At 39.2% G+C, this 25,020-nt stretch overlaps 1 protein-coding gene across 8 annotated transcripts in view; it reads right to left on the minus strand.

Moving 5' to 3' along the window:
* The window catches only part of LOC128839355 (transducin-like enhancer protein 4), a 120,957-nt gene that overhangs the window by 44,643 nt on the left and 51,294 nt on the right, over positions 1-25,020 (minus strand). For 5 of the 8 annotated variants that reach the window (XM_054032277.1, XM_054032273.1, XM_054032275.1 and 2 more), the window contains 2 exons: positions 11,318-11,522; positions 10,935-10,951 (listed from right to left, as the gene is read on the minus strand). In XM_054032277.1, the coding sequence (XP_053888252.1) occupies positions 10,935-10,951; positions 11,318-11,522 (222 nt within the window). Of the gene's footprint in view, positions 1-10,934; positions 10,952-11,317; positions 11,523-12,359; positions 12,408-25,020 lie in introns of those variants that run through there. The other 3 variants (XM_054032276.1, XM_054032272.1, XM_054032278.1) reach the window with 2 other exon arrangements.

Here is a 25,020-nt window from a genome sequence, read left to right on the forward strand (position 1 = left end):
TAGCAGATTAAAGCAGCATTTCACTTTCAATACTTCATTAAAATACTGATTGCATCCAGCATTAGCTGATTATATGACGTACACAGTGTTCCCCCTACAGTCCTCTCAGAGACACAGTGGAAAATGACAAGGGTAAGCCAAGCAGTTTACAAGTGAGCATCTGGTATTGACACTAGGAGCTGAACACAAAATTTGCAGTGTAGTGTGCCCAAGGGGTGGTGGAGAGGAGGAAGAAGTGAAAAAGGAACTCATAAGACTTCTAGACGCTAACTACCCTGATGCTATTGTGTTAAGTAATTTCTGTATACCGTATCTGAACACCTCCACTCACCCCATCCCCAAAAATCCCTTACTCGCTTGGATTTGAATCCTTAACATGAAGTCATGAGAAACCTCCTCTCCATTCTGTTATCAACAGATTTTTGTTTTATGTTTCCGTTCCGTGGTTTCCTTCAAACCAGCCCAATTTATTTATTTTTTGCTATAATCCAATAAGAACAAAGCAGAAGAGTGGTAAGGTCCAGTAAATTGTGATATAAACACAAGTGATTATTTCAATTTTCTCGTCAGATTATTTTTTCACGGCAGACCAACAAACCCAATAATGCCTAGATTTACTAGAAAATTTTTTATTCATTTCCCCGCTCAGCAGAAAGTAAGCTAATAACGTCCCACCGAGAGTGCTGTCAGGCTAAATCCCTCAACTACTGAAAGCACTGCCTGGATAAATCTCACTTCACTTTCCATTCTGCCAACCACTTAGGGCAGGGCCCAGGGGAACTCTTCAGCTTATCCCTCCTCACGCAATGTCACAAGCACAAGCCAGAGTGGCCCAATCAGTGCCAAGAAAAGAACAAACTAAAAAAGATTAATTCACAGATGTTCATGCATTTCACATACACTGTGCCCTATGGTCCGTTGCTAGGGCAACTGGAGACCACCAGTGTGCGCTTTATTGGCTTTATGAAGTGCGTCTCGGGGACTATAGTCCGAGAAATGCTGCATGATAATAGCGAGGCTTTTCAGAAGCCTTGTTTTGTGTTTATCCACATTTAACCCTCTGAGTATTATTAAGAACATTGCTATGCACATCTTATGCACCAAAAAAAAAGAAGGGGGGGGGAGGGAAGGAGGAGAGGAGGAGAAAAAAATTCTCTGTTTTCAACCTAGAAAGGCTCAAAAGCACTTCCTGAGCTTCGGTTTCAGAAAGGCCCATGTTAAAATTCTGACCTATGGGCTACAAGTAAATGAACTCTTGTGTTTATACACTGTGTAACAAGATGATGCCCCATCCATGACTGAGGCTTCATGGTCCTACTGCATTATAAATAAAATAAATAATAAAATCTATAGACTGACTCTGGATACCACACACTTTCTTTGCAATTTTAGATGGGGGGGAAAAAAAAAAAGCACAGTTTTTCAACTCTATCACAAAAGCACACACTTCAAAACTTTGTGGCCCTTGTAAAAGGAAAAAAAATCCTTTGTTCATGCAATGTTCAGTGTTACAGTGTCAGGGAGTACAACATAATCTATAAATTCACAGAAACCTAGAGCAATAAGCTATCTATGATTTGGCTACTCCGCCTCCCCCATACCTTATTTTCAATCCTTGGCTTAATCTCAGTTTATTCGCCCTGAAGAGGCCTGCAATCTGATTTTTTTCAGGGGGAGGGGCGAGAAAGAGGGGAGAAATAGGGAGATGGGGTGTGTGTGGAGGGTTGTGGGTTAAAATCATAAATGTCACAACTCTTAGAACAGCAGCACATATCAAGTGTTAATCCAAAAAAGAGAGGGGAAAAGAGAATGCTGGCAGAATACATCAATAGAAGAAATTGCTTACATTCAGATTCACAGAAGGAACACGCAGAGACAATCATTTCCTGGGAAAAGCTAAAGCCTAATGAGAATTTACTCTGTCTCTTTTATTCAGACAACCAGCCCTTTTGTGGCAGGGGCTTCCTGACTGACAGAAACCCAGGGCCCCTTAATAGGATTTCCATATTATTTCCAACACCTGCCTAGAAGTTATTTGTTTACATTGAAGGAGGCAAGATTCTCAAATCAGACATCTGCTTCTAGTTCGGGCATATCTTAGGAAGCCATCTAGAAAGCAGCTTTGTTGCCATGGTGACATTTTTATTTTCTTCCCTTAGTTGGCTGAAAAACATTAGCATTTCCAATTTTATTTTGTTCTTCAAAAGGCCAAATGTCACTCAAGAAAACACAGAACTTTTAAAACTGCTAAAATAAATAAACTTTGACTTATTTTATAAATTATTTAGCTTAATTAGAACAGTACTGGGAAGAGAAGATGGGGACAGGTGGTATAACTTCCTTGGAAATTCCTCTCATTGGCTGGTACTTACTGACTGAGATACTTATTCCCCCCCCCTTCTTTGCCCCTCCCATCACCCCCAAAAATTAACACTTTGTAATTCATGATGTACTTATGAATTCTCCATAATGGCTCAGGAAAACACTTTGACTTTGGAAGACATTGGAAGAAATGGTCTAAGAAGCTGACAAGAGAAGACAGGAGTTCTAACCGGAACATACTTCTGCTTCACTGTGGGAGACAATGCAGTAAGTGTAATTTAATACAAATATTAACCTACTATTAGTGCTCGATGACTTATGGTCAGATGAAATGTTAGGAAGTTTTGATTTTTTTTCTACCACTTAGTTAGTAGCAGAAGGTGATTTCTCTCCCCTTCCTTCTTTTTATTTTTTCCTTTTAAGAAGTGTTTAGAGTTTCTGATGGATCGATTAATTTGCATTAAAATAAAGGACATTTCAAAATAACTGAGATCCATGGAGTATTTTAAGAGAATTTAAAATTAAACACTAACTGCTCAATGTAGAAAAAAAAATCATGAAGATGAGGGAAATCTCTAAAATAGAAAGCAATTGACTCGCTTCTGGATATTGCTTTGATAAAGTTTAATCAATACTACCCATTTTCCCCCTTCACTTAGATTAAAAGCTATTTGAACATGAAGAAAAAAGTATGCTCTTCATTCTGGTTTTGTTGACTATGAATAAATTGTGGCAAATCTTGAATGCCAACATCTAAACACTAATTATGACTGTACACTTATATTTCAACTTCAAGGAATACAGTACAGAAAAACTTTCCCTCTCTTCTCCAAAATAGCGCATTATTGAAGATACTGTGTTCAGGAAGACCTCTCCTGCCACCTCAACAGCTCTTCACTCCAGCAAACTTCCTTTTCCTACTCTATCGTGTGAAATCATAATTTTATATTACTAATGTTACAGTCTTTTGCCATGGAAATAATTAGACATGACTGCTCAGGTTAGAAATTACAACCCATGTAAGTGTTTGCTTCCTGGGTGATATGAGCATCTGGAGAGAGAGAATATTTGAGTTACTCTAAATCACTAAGTGGCAAAATAAAGCTTGATAGTGATAAGCATTGTAGGAGTTCACCCAATACATGCACTGTGGCATATTGCAGCCACCAGAAATTGTCAATGCAGGCAATTCTTCTGATAGAATATGATGGGGTAAAAGAGTGGTGTACAGTTTGTATACAGTGTAGGGAAAAGGAGTTCAAGAGATGTATTTATGATATACAGGAGATGAAATAATCAAAAATAGCCCGAGAAGCTAACTTTTTTGAAACCAGATTACATGCTGTTACTCTTAAATTAATGCTCCACACTGAACAAATATACTCCAATGGCTTCATTTAAAAAGTCAAGTGATATGACACCAAATCAAAGAAAAATGCAAAAGTGAGTTTTAAAAAAAAATCTGTAAGGGAGCTATTGACCTGGAGATAAAGTTTGCTGTTTTAAATAATTTGTTTAAAAATTACAAAAATGTATTGATGTGTTACTAATCAAACAACAGAAGTTTTATTTTTTTTAAAAAGCAATGGCAAAAATCAGCTATGTAAGATAGACCAAGAAAACAAACAGGGCCCTGCTAATTAATATTTGTTCTGCTTCAGCAGACAGTTACTGGACGAGACTGCAAAACACAAGCATGTCTCACCCAATCACATCATTAATCCGCTCATGTTCACCACCTGAGGACCAGCTATGCCCCACAGATATTTATTCATCTGTTCCACAAACAAACAATTACAACACATTTTCGAGAATTAGGGCACCTGTTACATTCTGCACTGTCTACATGCCCAAAGGCAGATATCAATTAATACTGAACAAATTACTGTATCACAAGCCAACAGAACGAAAAAGTTACTAATTACACTTTGATATGTTTACTCAAAAATATCAGTGTGCCTAGTGAAAATTCAACAAGTCCTTTGTGGAGCGAAGTGTAGCTCAAATATGCTCAACATAAAATGAGCACATCGCTAATGTAAAAAACAAAACACATGCTGATCGTTGCATTTTTTGATAAAAATGAACATTTTATGTACGACACACACACACAAAGAAACAGTGATGGGGAGACAAGTGAAAAACACTTCTACATCAGCTCAAATGGTGATATTTTAAATTTAACCCATATCTGCAGTACTTTTCAAATGAGTGGAATTCATATGATAAAAAGAAAATATAACAGAGAAAATAAATTCTGTACTTTTTAAGGACATATTTTGGGGTATCTTTAAATTATTTATACTCAATAAATGTTTACATAGCCACATATATTTTTCATAGGTTGACATATTAGCACCACTCATCTGAGCCTCACATTAAAGTCACTAATCTAGACCAAAAGACTACTATCTGTGTATCACACTAGATCATCTACCAGCATGAAAATGAGGAAGCAGATAAACAATGAAATTAAACAATATACAAGAATACAACAATATGCATAGGAATTTTTAATTCTAATGATGCCTGTTTATAGCTAACTCCTCTGCTCCTTTCAGGCTCACTAAATTGACACAAAAATGTTTTTAAAAAGACCTAATAATAATTGTGGGGAGCAACATGTTTACTCTTACTTATATACTATAATGAAGACAGGCCTAAATATTCAGAAGTAATTAGTGATTTACTTGAATCGAGACCTTCATATACACTGTGGCCTCAACATGGCAACAAAAGCAACCTTATTACATGGGAAACTCAATTATCCATCCCACTCGAGTTTGTACTGATTTCTACTAGTTTACCACCAAACTGGGCAAAATATAGCCAAAATATGCATGAAGCCTTACTACATCACATCAAAAACTGACAGCCACATTACACAAAGTGTATTCTATTGTTCAATATCTTCATTAATGATCTGGAGGATGGTGTGGACTGCACCCTCAGCAAGTTTGCAGATGACACTAAACTAGGACGAGTATTAGATATGCTGGAGGGCAGGGATAGGATACAGAGAGACCTAGACAAATTGGAAGACTGGGCCAAAAGGAATCTGATGAGGTTCAACAAGGACAAGTGCAGAGTCCTTCACTTACGACAGAAGAACCCCATTCACTCTTACAGACTAGGGACCGAATGGCTAGGCAGCAGTTCTGCAGAAAAGGACTTAGGGGTTACAGTGGACGAGAAGCTGGATATGAGTCGACAGTGTGCCCTTGTTGCCAAGAAGGCCAACGGCATTTTGGGCTGTATAAGTAGGGGCATTGCCAGCAGATCAAGGGACATGATCATTCCCCTCTATTCGACATTGGTGAGGCCTCATCTGGAGTACTGTGTCCAGTTTTGGGCCCCACACTACAAGAAGGACGTGGAAAAATTGGAAAGAATCCAGCAGAGGGCAACAAAAACGATTAAGGGGCTGGAGCACATGACTTATGAGGAGAGGCTGAGGGAACTGGGATTGTTTAGTCTGCAGAAGAGAAGAACGAGGGGGGATTTGATAGCTGCTTTCAGCTACCTGAAAGGGGGTTCCAAAGAGGATGGATCTAGACTGTTCTCAGTGGTATCAGATGACAGAACAAGAAGTAATGGTCTCAAGTTGCAGTCGGGGAAGTTTAGATTGGATATTAGGAAAAACTTTTTCACTAGGAGGGTGGTGAAGCACTTGAATGGGTTACCTAGGGAGGTTGTGGAATCTCCTTCCTTAGAGGTTTTTAAGGTCAGGCTTGACAAAGCCCTGGCTGGGATGATTTAGTTGGGGATTGGTCCTTCTTTGAGCAGGGGGTTGGACTAGATGACCTCCTGAGGTCCCTTCCCACCCTGATAATTCTATGAACTCAAACAGACTTTTATTCCAACAATATGATTGCAACTTTTAATTATTTATTATTATTGCTTATTTCTAATTGCAGTAGTGTCCACAAGCCCCAGGCAGAATTGGGACCCTGCTGTACTAGACATTGTACGAATACAGACATGGGCTCTGTTCCAAAAAAAAAAACAAAAAAACAAACAAAAAAAACACCTTACAATCCAATTTGAAACAAGATTAAACAAGCAAGTGTAATAAGCAATAGGGAGTATGAGGCCAATAGTAGCAGGACCACACAGTTACATAGTTCAGCTATATGCCCAAAATGATGATTCAAAATGTTTTTATAAAAACTTACAAAGACAACAAATACCATCAGCTATCTCTGACTGTCCCACAACATAACAGACATTAGTTGGCCCATTTCTTGTAGGTGTCCTAGCATGGAGAAAGCTACACAGGAGGGAGAGACCATTCAACTTACATCGCTTGCTCCCAGATGGTACTTTTCTCCACAAATACTTCCTCCGCTTCCTTACAGGATAATTTTGCCACAGGGAACATTGTTAGGGAACAGAAGAGAACCTGCTCCCTCTTGTTAGGGGAAAATCTGGCTGGATGGTGGGGGGGAATTAGGAGAAGAGCCAGGTGTCCTATTTGAGCAATTTTTATAGACATGGAAAAATCCTGGAACAATTTGCCAGCAAGAATCAAGTTTTTCCATTGCAAAGTGGCTTAGGGATAGCCTTTAAAAACAACCCCCATTGAGTTTTAATGCTTGCGAGAAGGAATCAGAATATTTTGTAAAAGGTAAATTTAAATTTAAAAAGAAAGGTCTATGCTCCATCACAGTCCTTGAGACATCAGCACTTCTAGACGTGCCCTTACGATTCACCTCTCCCTTTTGTTTGTCCTGCTGGCTTTGTATCTGTACACAGAGTTCCCATGACCCATTTTACTGAGTACTGAGTTTTTCCATACTTTAACTTTGTAAAGGATTCTGAAGACTAAATCAAACAAAAAAAAACAAAAAAATCAGAATGCTCCAAAAGCTTTCTTCCTCCCTGGACTCTATTGTGTTGATACTGGACAATCTCATGTTTTCTAGAAGGTTCCTAATTAGTTTCAGAAGTCATCTGCTTACCCCAGAGATGAGTCTGGAAGGATCCAAGTCTGGTTTGGTTTATCAGGCAGAAAATGTTCCATTTAGAAGGGTGATATAAATTGGAATATGATTGTGCCTTTCTTGTTTGCACCACTGCCTCAAGAACTGGCTTTTGATGTCAGCCTGTCTTACTTCACAGTTCCAACCATTGATTTTGGCTTTAATGTTCAGCAAGGACATGAATGAGGTTTTTTTTTTTTACCACGTTCCCCGAAGAGTCTGTAAAATCTTGTGTGTAAGAAGTATTACCTATCCCTTCTCTTCCCCTCCCATGACCCACACCCTCCTTCTTGCCTGTAGGGAGTAATTTCATACAGTGGATCCTCCCTCTGTATGGATTCAAATTTAAATTCTCCAGTGTTAGTGAATCAACTGTTACCTTCGTCCCCAGTCAGAATTAAATGTATGGTAAATGCCAGTGTAATTATGGAGGGCAAGTTCAATGAAGACAACTGGTTGACAGGTCAGGAGTTCTGGAATTGGTGGAACAGAATTTTTTTTTTTTTTTTTTTAAAGGGGGAGAGAGAAGCATACGACCAAATTCCTTTCTTCCTTCTTTATACCAATAGGTAAAAGTACCCTAATTACCTGAATCTTACAGTAAAGCCTAAATTTATATTTTATGAGCTATTCTACGATCTGCCCTGCTTAATAATCTATATCGTCAAGAAAACACTTTAAAGTGTCTCTCACAATTAAACTCAGCCACACAGCCTTGTATAAATCAAAATTTTGCTACCATATCAAAACGTTACACTGGGGCTGTATAATGTTGCCCATATCCTCATTACATGCTACACTAATTACTACCAGCAGATTCAGGATTTTCTGCACATTAGAGGCTTTTAGAGGAGCTATAAAAAATTTCAGGCACCATTAATTTAAATTTGTATTGAAATTTCCTTTTGACAGATGGCCAAAAATTACTTATTATTTAGAGTACCAGAGCTGCCTGTTTGCACATTAGAAGAGGAAAGGGAAAAATTAAAAGCAAGAAGGAAATTTATGTCACGTTCATTACCTGTTAAATGTTAAGGAGCATTATCCTGCATGAATAAATTATTTCATACAAGCACACAGACTCCAGCTGCTGGCAACTGGCACGTTCTGGCTGATAAAAACCATCTCAAGTCACACAGCAGACAATCATAAAAGCCTCTCTTAACCAGGAGCCACTTAAGGGAGGACAGATCAATAGAACAAGCGACTAACTGCTACTCTGGGCATCACTGAAAACATTTAAGGAAATTAGCAAACTATTTCACCTTGCAAAGCTGGCAGCAAGCCCTAAAAGCTGACACAGTCCAACTCATAATTTGAACACTATACAAGACAAACATCTATTTATAGCTATCATTCCATAATAAATCAGTACAAAATAGTCACACCTTTCTCTCAGTCTCTCTAGATGTATGTATGATCATTCATTGAATCACTCCACATAATTGCAAAACAAAATGAAGATCTACCTTTCCAGCATGAATACAAAATATAGCGTATACCCCCCACCTTTTTTTTTTTTTTTTAGATGGATGAGGGGGGAGAATAGGGAAGCAAGATTAATTCTGTACTATTAGAACTATACTATTTTAGTATAGTGATTAGTGTATTATATATGTTACTAGAACTTCATTCAGTTTTGTGTATGTATGTGCATTTTGAAAAATGTGCATAGATAACTCAATGAGAAAACAGTGAAGTTTTATTATGGCTTCAGATTAATTAGATGATACAGATGGAGGAGAATATCTGGGTAATTTTAGTCTAATGTGTACAGATTTACTTATATATTTTTAATCAGAGCTAAAAAAAAAAAAATCACTGAACTATTTGTCCAGGGTGAGTAGGCGATGTAGTGTTATTAACTCCTGTACCACCCAAGCTTTCGTTTAATAACAAAAAATCTTGTTTCTCGCCCTTGTGGTAGAGAAGTTAAATAGACAGAAAAACTAATGCAGTAGTATCTTTGCAAGTCTGCAGACAGACAGCTGCAGTGCCGCTGCTGCTCACAGTGAAAACCGACAGTTCATGGATGATATTCCGACCCCCTTTTGGCCAACAATAAAACTGACAATCAGATCAATTTCATTGTGCTGTGACTCGACGAAGTTGTCAGTGGCAGTTAAGGCAGGCTGGGGAAAGAGTAGAATAGAAGACACACCCAACCTGCAGTAGCAAGACCAAAGAAACACCCCCTTTCATCATCACATCCAAGTGACTTGGAGGTGAGAAGGGGGAACCGAGAGTAGCCAGGGAAGAGCTTGGGGAGGAAGGATTAAAATTGATCAGAGACCTACTAGCCAGAAGATAATATGACAGACAAAACTCCAGAGCAGAGAACTCAGGTAAGAATTGTGACACCTTCCCCTTCCCCAGAAGCTTTTTGTCAAGTGGAATAAGAGGTGATGACAGTGAGTTATCACCTGCGTCATCTCCCTGGACAATGTGATTGACCTTACAACCAATATTTTGTAACCACCTGGGCAGTAAATATGGTCGTCTGGCTATTAGACTTGGCAGTATTACCACACAGCTATGTCAGATTTATTCAATTAATATTTTTCTGCTATTTGACCAGCCCTAGTAGTAAATTACATATTTTTTTAATAAAAATTATTAGAAAGTTGACTGAAAATTTGTTACAACTGTTAAATGTACACAAATGTTTTATTCCTTTGGGAGGCATGGCCAGAAATACATTCCCCAGCCCCTATTTCATACTTGATAGTGCCTGTTTAGGCTTATTCTTATGCCTAGTAGAAGACGGGTACATTTTTTAAACCCGGATTTGAAAATTCAGGAAATTCACACACAAAATTTGATTGTGCTCCAGGTATGGATGAGCATCCTGGTATATGTGCTTATACAAACAAAAAAATATAGACTAGTATATTCATAAGTATGCAAGTCACTCTGTACATGTCATGTGTTTCTTTATAAAGCTTGGGATTTATATGGCCATGCAAACACTCATGCTATCTACCTATAGAGATTAATTCAGGGTCAAGAAATTATATAGGGGACGTGGAGAAAAGGGGAGGAGTGTGAGGGGGTTAATGTGATGGTCATCTTTCATGGGCTTGAAAAAAATAGGTCTCCTATACCACTTCAGATAAGGCTAAAGAATAAACTATTTCTAACAGGGATAAACCAAGTGGTTAGGAGGTAAAAACAAAATTTTATTTCCACACCTTGTGCAGTTTATTTCTTTCCACATTTGCAGACAAGTTTATATTTTGAATATATTCAGAGTATAGGTCTGCAGTCTCCAGATAGTTAATACCACCTGCTAGCCCATTTCCCGCCCCCCTTTGCTCTCAAGTGGGACATAAGAACTGCTCTGCTCTTCCAAATGTAGGAACAGGATGCAATGCTGAAGACTCAGCCAATGAGAAAAGATGGGATAATTAAACTCATTGGCTAATAAATCATCCTGCAATCCTAGACGTGTATATTATTAGATACTTTCTTAATGAAATACTGTATCTACATGAGATTCTGCTCATCAGTACAAACATCACAATCCAGTTTCAATTCATGACATTTTGTACATTTCTAGTTCAAACTGCAATAAAATGTACCGCACAGTTCTTTTAAGTTGCTCCTTCCACCTATGAAATAGAGTCCTACCTTTATGGAGTCTCTGTCTGCATACAGAACAGCAGCAACACAAGCAGGAAGAGGAGGCGGTGGCAGGGGGAAAATACAAAGAGAAAAGTACTAGTTAGTTTACATAAAATTACACATTTATCATACTTGGAAGAAAAAAATCATGATGTCTTAAATAATAAATTGCACAGATGTTAACTTTTCTGTCAGTTAATTATTAATATTGTACAACCAGATTTATAAACCCTGATTTCCACCATTTGAACACATTTTCTTACTGTCTCAATTAGGCAATAAATACTGGAGCAATTATATGGGAGTTCTTGTGAAAACTGTTTTCTTAGAGAAGAGACAAGCAAAAAACACCGACGAGCTAAGCCTTCTGCTCATCTAGCAGCTCCTACCTCTTTGATGATCATTTTCATGATGCTTCTTTTCATCTTTAATTGGTAGGTGGGACTGTCCACCCAGCGCGCTGGATAGGGCTAGGAGGCCAGCACTGCTGCCAATTGGTGGGATGGCTGGAGGCTGCAAGCCTGAAGGGTGTGGAGTGAGAGGCACTGGGAGACCATGTCCATGTGATAAATGCTGGGCCTGGAGTTGTTGCTGCTGTGAGAAATTAAACACAGATATTGAACATGTTCTGAGAAAGAGGGTTTAACATACTGATATGTATAGATATATGTCACTAAACACCCACATTTTGTGTTTTCAAATATGACCACATATTTGGGCATAATACTGACTTTAAATCTCATTTAGATTGGTGGTTGAATTAACCAAGAAAAAAAAATTATTGAGAATCAAGTAAACAGATTTGCCAGTTCTAGTTAAACTCGATTTCCTCTGACAGAAGTCATGGATTTTTTTTCTTACAGGAAGAGACACACCACATACATGTCTAATCAAAACATATGTGAATAACTATACAAGCAGTTATAGCAGAGGGAAAAAGCTGAAAATTGAGAAAATTAGTGTTAAACAGTTCTCCCAGCGCTACTGCACAGCATGCAGTGAGAGTTAATTTGAAAGAGAAAACCTGAATTAACAATCCAGAAAAGGAAACTGGTTGCAGCCACCGTTTTAAGCCCTTTAAGTGTCCTCAGCGGTACTTCAGCAAATTACTAAAGAAAATCTAATGTAGCAAGGCTTGGGTCCTCCTGTAGGCTTGCTCAATAATGCTGAAATAATTGGGCACTCTGTGCACGTTTAGTGATGCTCGAATGAAAAGCTAGAGGCCTGCCCTTGTACTCTTCTCTAGCTGCTGACTCTGTGTTGTGACAGGTTTATTTGAGTGGGACTGTGATGCATGCACCAGTAACTGCGCTGACAAGAGTTTAAAGTCATTTTTACCAGTACACTGGCAACACAGAGAAAACCCTTGAGAGTTAGAATTGGAGTGCTTGACCTCAGCCAAGGCTGCATCAAGCTCTGTGCTTTACTAACCATTGTGGGGTAGATGGTTTGTTGTAGCTATTGAATGGGAAGAGAAAAAAAGGGAAGGAAAAGAAAAAAAAAAAAAAACATGTTACGTTAACTATATCCCATCAGGGATCTGCTCAGCTCAAGACTTACCCAATAATAGTCAATCAACCAAATTTTTGTTCATACAGTTACTAGATTAGCTTTAAAATTTGCTTTTACTTTTAGAGTTGCCATTTCTCACGACTAACTAATGGTAAATCAAATCAAATTCCTTATTGTGAGATATCTGGTCCTGCTTTTTAAAAAAAATCTTTGATTTAATAAAAAATTTACCCCCAACCCACCACACTGTCTCCTGATTTTAACGGATCAAGGTGTTCATGGACTGTTCATTAGTTCTCCCTCCCTCCCTGGCTTTAAACCTGAAACAAAAGTGGGTTTGGTTTAAAATAGTATAACCAATATAAAAAATGATGAATAGTTTGTCTGAAACATTACCTGTAAGTGTTTGCATTTTCTAAAGACGCTATTCTTAAAACACAGACACCTTTCATAGTTTTTGAAATGTAACACTGGTTTTGAAATCAAGATGAGTAGGGCCAATCCTATCCTACCCCACCTTTATCAATAAAACAAAAGAAGCAGAATTCTTCTGGGAAGAGGGAAGGAGTAGCCAGCCCTATCCCTGCTCATCAGTCAATATCATTCTAGTAAGGTTCCACTACTTGTGGAAAGCATCAAATGTGTGTGTTTGTTAATGCTCTTATGGAAAGATGCTTTATTGCTCAGAATTTAAGATGACAACGATGCATTGTTTAGCTGCAGGGGTTGAATGTTGCTGCTTTGTAGCTACTCATCAAGATGGTATTATTTATTTAGGAGCATGACACCTAGTACTCCAGCATCAAAGTTGGTTTTTTTTTTTTAAATAAAAGAGCGTTGGGAAGAAAGCCGCCAAACTGAGAACTGTGCATAAACTGATGCATCACTGTCTGCCTGGGTCTGCAGAAAGCCTCAAATGATAATGCAGAGGAGTCAGAAGCCTCTGTCCTCAATGGGGTGTTAACACGGACAGAAAATAATGTCAACATTAACTATTCCCCGGAGGATCAAATTACACAAGAAAAAGGACACTCATGAAGTACAGTACTGCAAAAATCTACAATGTATTGTGTGTCTGGTGGATGTACCTTGATTTGTAGATAGAGCTTGGAGACTATCATTCCTCCCCCCCACAATTCCATCCATTTTTCCACTGACATTTCTAAAGTAAGCATCTGCTTTCATCAGTATTATAGTGGTACCATGCTCTGTATCACTGATGCAGCAAACAGCATTAGCATTTTCTATAACTAAATTAGATGTTATAAGCAATATGCATAATGACACCTCCGGTAGAGGTTGTCTACATGTTTCCTTTACAAAGGCTCATCCTCAGTGGCTTCTAACTTTCTCAAAGCTGTACCGTCTCAGATGAAATTTGGCTCACTTGCTCTTGGTCAAGAAGTGATTTGTTTTCTCTGCCAGTTTAATTAAAAACAGTTGAGCTGTTTTCAAGCATGAAAGGAGCGGGAGGACAAAATGGCAGCTTTTCTGCTAAGGGAAAAAAATAACCCACTTGCAATCTTTCTTAGAACAGCTCATGCACCTCAGCAGAAGGGGCTAGAAACTTGAAATTCGCCAGGGGTCATAGCCCCTTAGTCCCAAAGGTGCCTTCCACTGGCCAAGGGAAAGTTAGATTTGATTTGGCCAAGTTGCAGTGGTTTAAAGAAAACAGTCTGAGGGCATACACTGGATTGTATTAAATGATTAAAACTATAGAACTCCCATGGATACTGAATGTGTGTACTTTATAAACTGATTGGAAATTATCCATGGAATAATGTCTCAGGATCCCATTGGAGTGCAACTGCAGGTTTAAGAGGTTATGAGTTGTACTCATGCACACAGAAAGAGGAAGGGCTCTGAGTACTGGATACTAAAGGAGGCAGGGGTCCTGAAGAAAAAGTAGTATGATCATAAAATTAAAGGCTGTGTGGTAAAGTATATGCACAAGGGGTAAGAGTTAGAAGCTCCCTGTGCATCTTTAACTGCCATTTTGTGATCTTTGGAATTTATAACTATACTCAGACAATAATACACATACTGGCACCAATTCTCCACTGTGCCCAACTGGACTCATTGGTCTCAAACCTCTTGACCCCAGTGGAAACTAGAGCAGCATAGGGCCTACTCTAGCCTCAACCCCTGGTGCAAGCACTGTAAGTCAGCAGGGGATCAGATGTAATGGATGCCCTTCCCACCCAGCGCTCCCCCTTCTCTCACTTACGCTGGGGTGGGGTTGGGTTGGGCAGGGCAGCTGGCATAGGGCTGTTGGACATTCTTCTATGCAGAGAGAATTCTCCAGGAGAAAGCTCGAGCAGGTTTAAATGTACTTTTTGTCACACAACTGAACACAGAAGATCAGAAAATCTGGCTCCATGCTGACAGTTTTGTGAAGTTGGAATTTATTTTAACTGAAAACCACTAACTCTGAAATCGTGATTCATCTATGTTCCAAAATTGTAAGGCTTCCCCCCCCTTCCTGTGAGAGAACTGTACACCAACATGCAACACAACATTAAATAGCATACTCTTCATCTGAAGTAAAATTAAAAAGGACAGGACGTTAATGAGGAACAACTTTTAATTGAAAGAGCTAGATGTGTACATGCCTAAACTGAATGCCCAGGTGATTTTATTGTTATAATTCTTTTGCTCCTTTTACCCCCTTCTTTTTTATTTGTTACCCCCTAATTAAATAACTCTGAAACACTTGTACATGTGGTTTGCTTTACACACACCTAGTCCTGTGGACTACAATGGGATTATCCACATACATAAAGTTAAGCATGTATGTAAGGGTACATCTACACTACAGGGGGGAGTCGATTTAAGATACGCAAATTCAGCTACGTGAATAGCGTAGCTGAATTCGACGTATCGTAGCCGACTTACCCCGCTGTGAGGACAGCGGCAAAATCGACTTCTACGGCTTTCTGTCGACGGCGCTTACTCCCACCTCCGCTGGTGGAGTAAGAGCGCCAATTTGGGGATTGATTGTCGCGTCCCAACGGGACGCGATAAATCGATCCCCGAGAGGTCGATTTCTACCCGCCGATTCAGGCGGGTAGTGTAGACCTAGCCTAAGTGTTTGCAGGATTAGGGCATAAGAGTGTAAACTCTAAGGCAGGACATATGTCTTTCTATTTGTACTGTCAACTGCCCAGAATAATTCTGGGTGCTTAAATCATAACAATTAACTCGATTGAAGAAGCTTTTTTTATCTAAAACTGGCGAGAAGTACAGAATAGAATACTGATGCATGTATTTGTTATTTCATCAAGTGCTGTTCAAGATATAACATTACAAAGGTGGAGAGGAATCAAGTAAGTGAGAGGTAACCCAAAAATGCAAATAACATTTTTAAAAATACATTAAGCAAAATGCTTGTTGAAACAATCTTGGTATTTGAAACTGAGATCAAATGTTTGAAAACACATATCAAATAAAATATAACATCTGTTTGTTATTAATCAGTATTTTAAGAGATTCTCTCTAAGATTTTTCTTACAGATACTCTACATTGACATCCTTGTTTACAATTGGGAAACTACTCTTGTCTCTTCTAAATGGATAGTTTAACGTATTTTACAAGAAGTTTCTCTAGCTGGAGACTGAATATCACTGATTTCTACCAAGGAGATTCTAAACATTGATGCTAAGCTTAACTCCCTTCCCCCACCATCTTAAAAAAAAATAATCAAATTTATAGTAAAATGTGATAATAAACCCACTAACAAATTAGCTTCTAATGTTCTCTTGTTCTAGTCAGCACAATCAAAGCCTATTTTCCTGGAAAGGATTCAAGTTTCTACTGGATACTTTCCAAGCAGCTCTGTGTCAGAGTAATCTACCGCTTTTCCCTTTATAGGCCCTGAAAACTCACTGCTATTATCCAAACAACCCAAATATCCTCCTCTAACCCGGAGACATTTTTGATATGAACAAATGAATCTCTCAAAGACCTACTTTATATCTATATACTCTGAGTGTGAGCGCACACACACACCTTTCAACGGGGGGGGGGGGGGGAAGACATCAAGGAAGTATCCAGAAAAAATATTCTTATTAGATTTCATAGATTAAATCATTGCTCAGGTCAAATCATAATTAAGACAGCATCACATATAAAACAGCTACAAGAAACTGAAGCAGGTGAAAGGGAAATGAAGGAAAAAGAAAAGGACAACATCCATGGAGGGGGAAGTAGTTAATATCAATATCTGGTTCAAAGATCAGCAAGTAAAGCAATTAAATAAGAGATTAGAGTACTTTGGCACCCATGATTCTGGGTGTGTTAAGAAAAACACTGTCTTGGAAATCTTGTGTCTAACATGACATGCACAGACCTCTTAATATCACCTGCCACAATTATCACTAGTTATATACTTACTCCAACAGTCACACAGGTCTCCCTTCTGAGGTAATGCCACACAATCCCCCCCCCCGCACCACCACCACCACCACCACACACACACACACACACACACACAGATTTTTCTGATAACCTAATGAATAATCTAACAGTAAGAAAAGACATGGTAAAATCAGCTGCAAAAGAGATCCATGCAACAGCCCCTCCATTAAGATGAAAAAATATTGCCAAATGCATGCAATATACAAGACTGGTTTGCTGTAACTGAGGTAACAGAATGCACGTAACACAGGAGATGGCCTGATTTCTTCGAAGTCTCACTACACAGAGAGCCATCACTTTGAAAATTGGAATGCTTGGTATGGGGAGTGGAAGGAAGGGTATCAGACACAGGTGAGCTCTCAGAACAGTTCCTTCTCTCACACAGAGCTAATTTACTGGAAAAAGCTGATGGATTTCATTTCTGACCACAAAGAGGAACAAGAGTGCTTTCAATGAATGCCTGTAGTAGGGAAAGACTGGGAAGAGAAAGTAAAAGAGGCAAAAAGGAGACAGAGGGAATAAAGATCACAGAAAAAAAACCAATGGCAAATTTCTTATTTATTCACAGCCATGGATTTAAATCCTAGAACACTGGACAATGTGAAGGAAGGAAAGGGAACCAGGCTTGGACGACTTGGGGGAGGAGGGGAGGAGGGTAGAAGGAGCTTATGACTGTCATAATATGAAGTAGGCTATTTAAAATAACTATATATACAAAATACTGAAGAAACTGTTGGAAGCACACATTATCCAAGTACCTCCAGGATTCTTTGAATGGCCTAGAAAGACAAACCCAGAAACACCAAGTGGGATGAAAGACAAAGTATGAGTACATTTCCATTCTTGATCTTGAGTACAGATACTATGTATCACCATTTATCCATTTTGTACAGAGATTTCTTAATCAACAACATAGCTTAGGGCTATAAAAGGATAACAAACAAACAACAACAAAGGAAGATTCAGCCAAAGAAACGCAGCAAACCCTTTATAAAAGGGCACATGGTTTAGTCACTTGCAAAAATCAGTGTGCACATTTTTGCAGAGCATTTGGAATTCAGGATATTATTTTAATCACACATTCCCACCCACACATTTTTGAATTATAACTAAGGGCTTGTCTATACTTTAAACGCTGCAGCGGCACAGTTGTGCCACTGCAACCATGCTGCTGGAGTGCTTCAGTGTAGATACTACCTACGCTGATGGGAGGCATTCTCCCGTTGGCATATCCCACCTCCCTGAGAGGCCATAGCTAGATTGATGGAAGAATTCTCCCGTCAACCTGGTGCTCACTATATAGGGAAGTAGACCAGTTTAACTACACCACTCAAAAATGTGGATTTTTCCCACCCCTGTGCAACGTGAATATGGTGACTATAGGTGCCGACACCATCCCTGGAGCACCCAGGAAAAAAAGTTAGCGGGTGCTTAGCACCCACTGGCAGCCAACCTCTTCTCCCTCACATGCCCTGCCCCAGTGCCTCCCACCGCCAGTGGCCCTGCCAATCAACTCCTCCCCCACCCTCCCAATGCCTCCGCCAATCAACTCCTCCCCCACCCTCCCAATGCCTCCTGCTCATTGTGGATCAGCTGTTCTGCGGTGTGCCAGAGGTGCTCGGAGGAAGGGGGAGGAGCAGGGGAAGGGACACGCTTGGGGGAGGGGCAGAACTGAGCAGGAAGAGGCATGGTGGGGCATTGGGGGAAGAAGTGGAGTGGGGCAGGGCAGGGGGTTGGGGCTGAGCAGGGGTTGAGCACCCCTTGGGAAGGTCAGCACCTGTGATGCCGACTTAATTTTCTAGTGTAAACTGGGGCCTGAATGGTAGGGTAGGGTAGGGTAGGGTAGGGTAGAGAAGAGAAGAGAACAACACTGTTTGGAATCACCTTCCGGATAAAGGGCAGAAATTCTTGCATAAAATTATTCCACTTAAGCCCTGTTTTAAAAATGTCACCACTGTCAATTAATAAAAGGGAACTTTTATTCTTCATGGATGGAATTCACCTGTCGTAACAGAAAAGGCAGAAGTCTCCAAATGCAGCAGAACCACCACTGGGACCTACAATACCTATGCACAGATCAGCATGGAGAACAGAAGGATGAGGGTGGTCTGGCAAGGGCTAGCTAGGAATGGCAACAGTGGGACTACAATTACACACATTCAGTGGCAACAACTGCCCACACGTGGGGCGCACAGAAGTAATAACACCTATTTCAGCTAGATGTTCTATCCACACCTTGAGGGAAATGGAGTTAATCTCCATACCTCGTGTGTGTGTTTCCTTGCACAATGCCTGTCTCCTAAGAGACTGTGGAGCGTTTGTGTCATGCACTTATAACTTAGAGGCTGCAAAAAGGTCTGGTGGGGAGAGGGAGAGGGATGTTTGCAACCAGACCCCTTTCTTTATGGGTGGATGGGAGGGGGTCCATAGAACTACAAAATAGGCGGTCCTAAAACTTCTGTTGTAAAATGGGTTCATGGTATGAAAAAAGTATGGAACCACTGATCTATGGAAATTTGAAGGAATGACACATGAGATTCATGAGTCATATAATACAGAACCTTTAGGGGTAGAAGAGTTTAGCAATGCCCCTCATCACCTACAGGTTTGAACTTGGGGCCTTTAGATCTAAAAAGTGAGCTTGTATTGCTTGAGCCATTAGCACGGAGTCAACAATATACTCAAACCTCTATGAGGTCTAGCCACTAGAGGAGGGCAAAGAGCCACACTGAGTTAGCCTGAGTTACACAAGAACACAAGACCCAACATTAAAAACAAATAGGTTTGTATTTGTTTATCTTGCTTTTACATCTAAAATGATTCTTCATCCTCCTGATTTTTAACTGCTAGGCGTAAAATTGCTTGATGGCTAGTTTTAATATCCACAGTGGCTAATTCTTATACTGTGCAAAATTTTAAAGTATTTAAATGTTTATATTATATGCCTATTTTTACAGACAGACACACACAGACACAGACACAGACACAGACACCCCTTCAACTTCAGCACACCTTTTACTTGGGACAGAAATTTGTTAGTAGGCAACTTCTTGGCATCATTCTTTTACCATTCTTTTCAATATATTCTGTTCCTCAGGAGACCTCCACTTATGTTACACGTCTGCTCATATTTAGGCCAATTAAAAAATTCCCATTGATCTCAGGGAGAGAAGGATTGGACCCACAGACCACAATTCAGTACTGACATAAGTGGATGCACTCCCAGTTCTTCACACAGGGCTCTAATTAGGACCTACGCCCTTTTATTTCTAAAATGTCAGCACTCCAGTCTGTCTACTCTCGTCACCATTATTCAAATAACCGAAATCCAGAATAATTTTTGTTGCCCTCTAGGGCAGTTTCTGCTTACAGCAGCTTGGGTAAAGAAAGGTCCTGTTGCTAAACCACTTGACTTGAACTAAGTAGAGATGGGTTAAATTTACAGCTCTGTCAGACAGAGGGACATCCTGGGTGACCCACTTAATCGCTGTGCCTCAGTTTCCACATCTTTAAAATGGAGAAAGTAGTACTTCCTTACTCCACAATGGGGTTTTTAGGATAAATTCATTCACATTAGAGAGGTGTTTAAACACGATAGTGATGTGGGCTGCACAGATACATAGTAAATAAGACTCTCCAAAATTGTAAACAGTATGCAAGGAATGGTCTTAACTAATACATCATCCACCAACAAAATAATTTCAAACAATTTGAACTTCAAACAACATCTCTTTTATTTCTTCTGCCACACACTAATGCCCCTAAATATTTTCCTTTTCTAGATTATTCTTTCTCCAATAATTTAGACCCCAGGCCAGGACAGCATGTTAGCCCATGCTTAACTTTATGCACATGACTAGTCCATCAAAGTCAACAGACCTATTTGTGCTTAAAGATAAACGTGTTAAGTGCTCTTTTGGATCAGGGCCCTGTTAATTCTTGAGTGCTTCAGCCTACAAAATATGACTGGAAAAAAAGTCTATATCATGGGTGTAGTGTATTTAGAGATTATTTTAGAACACTAGTTTTAAAGAAACCATGACTCTCTTGATAATGACTTCACATATTCCCCAGACAGGCTCATGTAAAGACAACTGCATTTCCCCCGGGTACTTTTGCATCCTTATTTTTCCAGTTGAGTATTTTCCAGGATGTGATCATTAGGAAATCTCCACCCACACCATACTGCACAATCACATAGGTGTATTACAGAATCCATTTTCCCTCTGATGCACCAGTATAGGCCACTGCTGAAGGCAACATACTGTGCTTGATGGACCAATGTGGAATGACAAATCCTAGGCTTGGTTTGTCAGCAACTTGTGTGTGTTAGATTATAGACCACATAAGCAATTTTTTTTCTCCCTCTTTTCTTCTTTGCATGAAGTGCTAGCTTATAAAAAACAGTTAGAGGGAAAATATTGCAGGTGGTTGTCTGTAACACATGCTGTTGCCACAGAACTTGAAGCAAATTCTCCACAGGGCTTCACACACCTGCAGAGACTAAAATTCAAAAAGGTGGTCACATAGCTTAGTTGCAAGGATTTTGAAGACCTTGAGAAATGTGGAGTCAGAAGCCATGCCTTCCCCCTGATCAAATATGATCCTGATCATGTCACGTGCACTTATTTAAATCGCAATGAGTAAGACCTCTGACTTCAACTCATTGGTGAGTGGGAAGTAATAAGTGATTTGCAGTCTGTACTGCAGCATGTCACTGGGTACTCTGGTGGTGACAGGCCAATATAATTCAACAATTAGGACACCCAGCATGAGCAGAGAAATGGCAAGGTTCTGTTCCAAACATAACAAGGCTCTTTTAAAAATATATACACCGGGAACAGTTGTCAAGGAAACATAGGTGCTGGAACTAGGGGTGCTGTCACACCCCCTGGCTTGAAGTGATTTCCATCGTATACAGGGTTTACAGGTTGATTCAATGGCTCTCAGCACCCCCACTATATAAATTGTTCAAGCACCCCTGCAAGGAAATACTAAACAAACAATACCTGCATTAAAATTAACTGCCTAAAAGCCCCCAAAGAGGACTCAGGTTCTCTTATTTTTTCAGCCCTTTTGAATTACAGCAAGTGCTGAGGAGGGGCGGAGACTTGTTTAAATCATGCTTCAACTGCTATAAGGTCCTGTAGCTGGCACATGGGTATGGGGAGAAATCCAACCACCCCCAGAACAGCATCACTTGCGACTAGGGTTGCCAATTTTGTTTGGATGTATTCCTAAAGATTTCGTCACATAACATAATCTTTAATTCCTGGAGACTCCAGGCCAATCCTGGAGGATTGGCAACCCCACCTGCAACCTATCCAGCTTTTAGATGAACAATTCAGAAGAAGTTACCAGTTACAGCCCTCTACACCAGGTTAAATCATCAAAACTCAAAGGATAAATAATTCACTTGAAAGCACTCGATACCATCACAAATTGCAAGCCATTTGATCCAAGCCAACTTGCACTTTCAATACACAAACACTGAATACAGTAATTAAATATGACACAGTGCATTTCAATATTTCCTTGGGCATAAGATGCAAATAAATACAACACAAAACAGATACACCATTGAGCCAACCTCCTCTTCTGCCTTCCCACCATCACAATCTGTGTACAGTATACAGCAGGTGGCCAATTTGTTTTTACAGCCTTTAAGCTCCAAGCACTGCTTAATATGGGCAGAGCCTTTGATCAAACAATAAAAAGAAGACAGAGAGAGAAATCATTGTTGCACACGGGTCACAGTGCATTTACTAATTTATACTGCACCCTCCTTCCTCTCAGAAGTTACCATCTTTGAATACACACAGTTGGCAAGGATGACTTTACTGAACAAACTGAAATTAGAAAACATCCACAATTTACAGAGCTAAAGCTCCGCTTGACCCTCCCACAAATAGATACAATATCTAGATGTTTAGATCGGCAGGAAAAGCTAGCTCCTCTTCCCTTCTAAAGATCCAGGGCCAGAGCCTCAGTGCGTCTTCAATAAAGCTACACCAGATTACATCATCTGAGGATCCGGTTGAGACCACAGGCCCTTACTCTTACCTACACTGTAATCTCGTTTGAAAGGCAGAGAGAAGACTTTGCACAAGGAGTCAGAAATTGCTCTATATGTTAAGCACCAGTGCAAAAACACATTAGCATTTAGCAGCAGGAGCTCTGGACCACTGGCGCCAAGGGAATAATAGCATGCATTGATGCTAAGTTTTTATTAGAACTTGTGTGCACTTATCTACACCACACCGCTTTCTAAGATCCTCATATCTGTGAATGCATAAAAGATGACATATTGTTTTCTTAAGAGGCATTGTTCCACACTTCTGCTGTGAAAGTATGAGAGGTTTGGCTGATGGACTACTCATATATTTAAAAAAAACCACGCAGCTTCCGAGCTCAAGCAAACAAGTGTTTCAGTCTAAAACATGGAATGGAAATTTTGACAACTGGTGTACTGAAGAGGGAACTTTATAGCTTGATAATTACATGTCACAATATAAAAAGGGTCCTTTTCTCCAGCAACTGCCAGTTGCTTTAAAAACAGAATCTTATTTTTAAAGAAGATAATAAAACTGACATAGTAAAACAAAATGCTTACAAATTAAACCAAAGCTTTTTTTTTTTTTTAACTCAAACATATAGATTGGTAAAGGCAAAATCATTTAAATCATATCCTTAGTAATACAAGTAATATTTAAATAGATTTAATAGTGCTGCTCCAAGCCAATGAATTATGAGTTTAAAACCTATTAAAATGTAATGTTTTTTTCCTGAGCTGAGGGGAGAGAGATTTAAATCCACTGAATTTTAATATTTCAGCTTGAGCTGCAGGAGGTAGAGAAAGTCCAAATGAACTATTCCATCAGCACCATTCAAGCATGAACATTTTAATCAGTTTTACTTCCTTGGAGTTCTCTAACACAGTTTACGCTGTCATTCTGAAAGCACTTAACACAGAGAGTGTGAAAAACCACCAAGGCTTGTTATTGCCTTCACAATTGATGGCAAATAATTTTGCAGACTTCCTATCATTAAAATGTCACTTCTAAAAATGGAGGTTCAGCATATCTTGTGCTAAACTGCTTTTTCTTTGAACACCATCACATACCTGTTCTTTTTTTGGGTTTTGGTACATTTTTCTCTGTCTCTATGATAAACAGGCATATGAACGGTATCCTCCATTTCTGTCTTACTACCCAAGTGCAGTTGAACATATATACAATTTTAAATATGCATACTAAAGAAACCCAAACAGAAAAAAAAATTATTCTGATTACACATTAGTGCCTTTTCCCTTTATTAAAGTGCAACCACATTCACACAGCATGTTCTGATTATACAGAATAATGGATTAAAAATATTTTAAGGAAGTTAGATGACTGTTTAATAATACAGGAAATGAAAACATCATTCCTAATTAGATCATATTACTGATTTAAGACTACAATGTGTGTTGCTCCAACAGTATGATCTTGCCGTTTCTAATTTAAAAATACAGTGGTACATGACAAGATCAACTGGAAACAACATTCCTATCCCAACAGCGTGAACTTGGAAGGGTTCAAATTGTTCAAGAGAACTGACTCAAAAGAAGATCTCTAATCAACAATATAGCCTATTGCAAACATGAGTTAAAAAGTCTGCATTCATTTAAGTTTAAAATATTTCTCTGGTATACTTAGGATATCTAGGTATTTTGTCCTCCCCCAATCCTTCACCATTTCTTAAAAAAAAAAAAAAATGTAACTTGTTTCAATCTGTCAACAGTTTTAAACTGAACATGACCTGTGAAAGAAGTCATTATAACCGTGTTTCATTCCATTAAACACAACTAGCTTATTGTCAAGAGAACAAGCAGTCTCTCCAGGTTCCAGGCTCACTTCAGTATTTTGCATTTAAACTGCATGGATCAGTGATTTGGTTCATTTACCAATGAAGATAGAATAATACTGCAAAGTTAAAAAGGTGCTTCATCAGATTTCATTAAATCCAAATAAATTCATGTAAAAATATATACATGAGGCTCAAAGAGAGAAACTCAGATAATTTGTGCACATCCATTTTTTTCCTTGTGCCATCCTTAACTCTCATAGGATCCAATTCTGCAATCCTAAACCACAGTCCACCATTCAAACCAAAAAGGGCTTT

The sequence above is a fragment of the Malaclemys terrapin genome, chromosome 6, assembly GCF_027887155.1.
Source record: "Malaclemys terrapin pileata isolate rMalTer1 chromosome 6, rMalTer1.hap1, whole genome shotgun sequence".
Taxonomy (NCBI): Eukaryota; Metazoa; Chordata; order Testudines; family Emydidae; genus Malaclemys; species Malaclemys terrapin.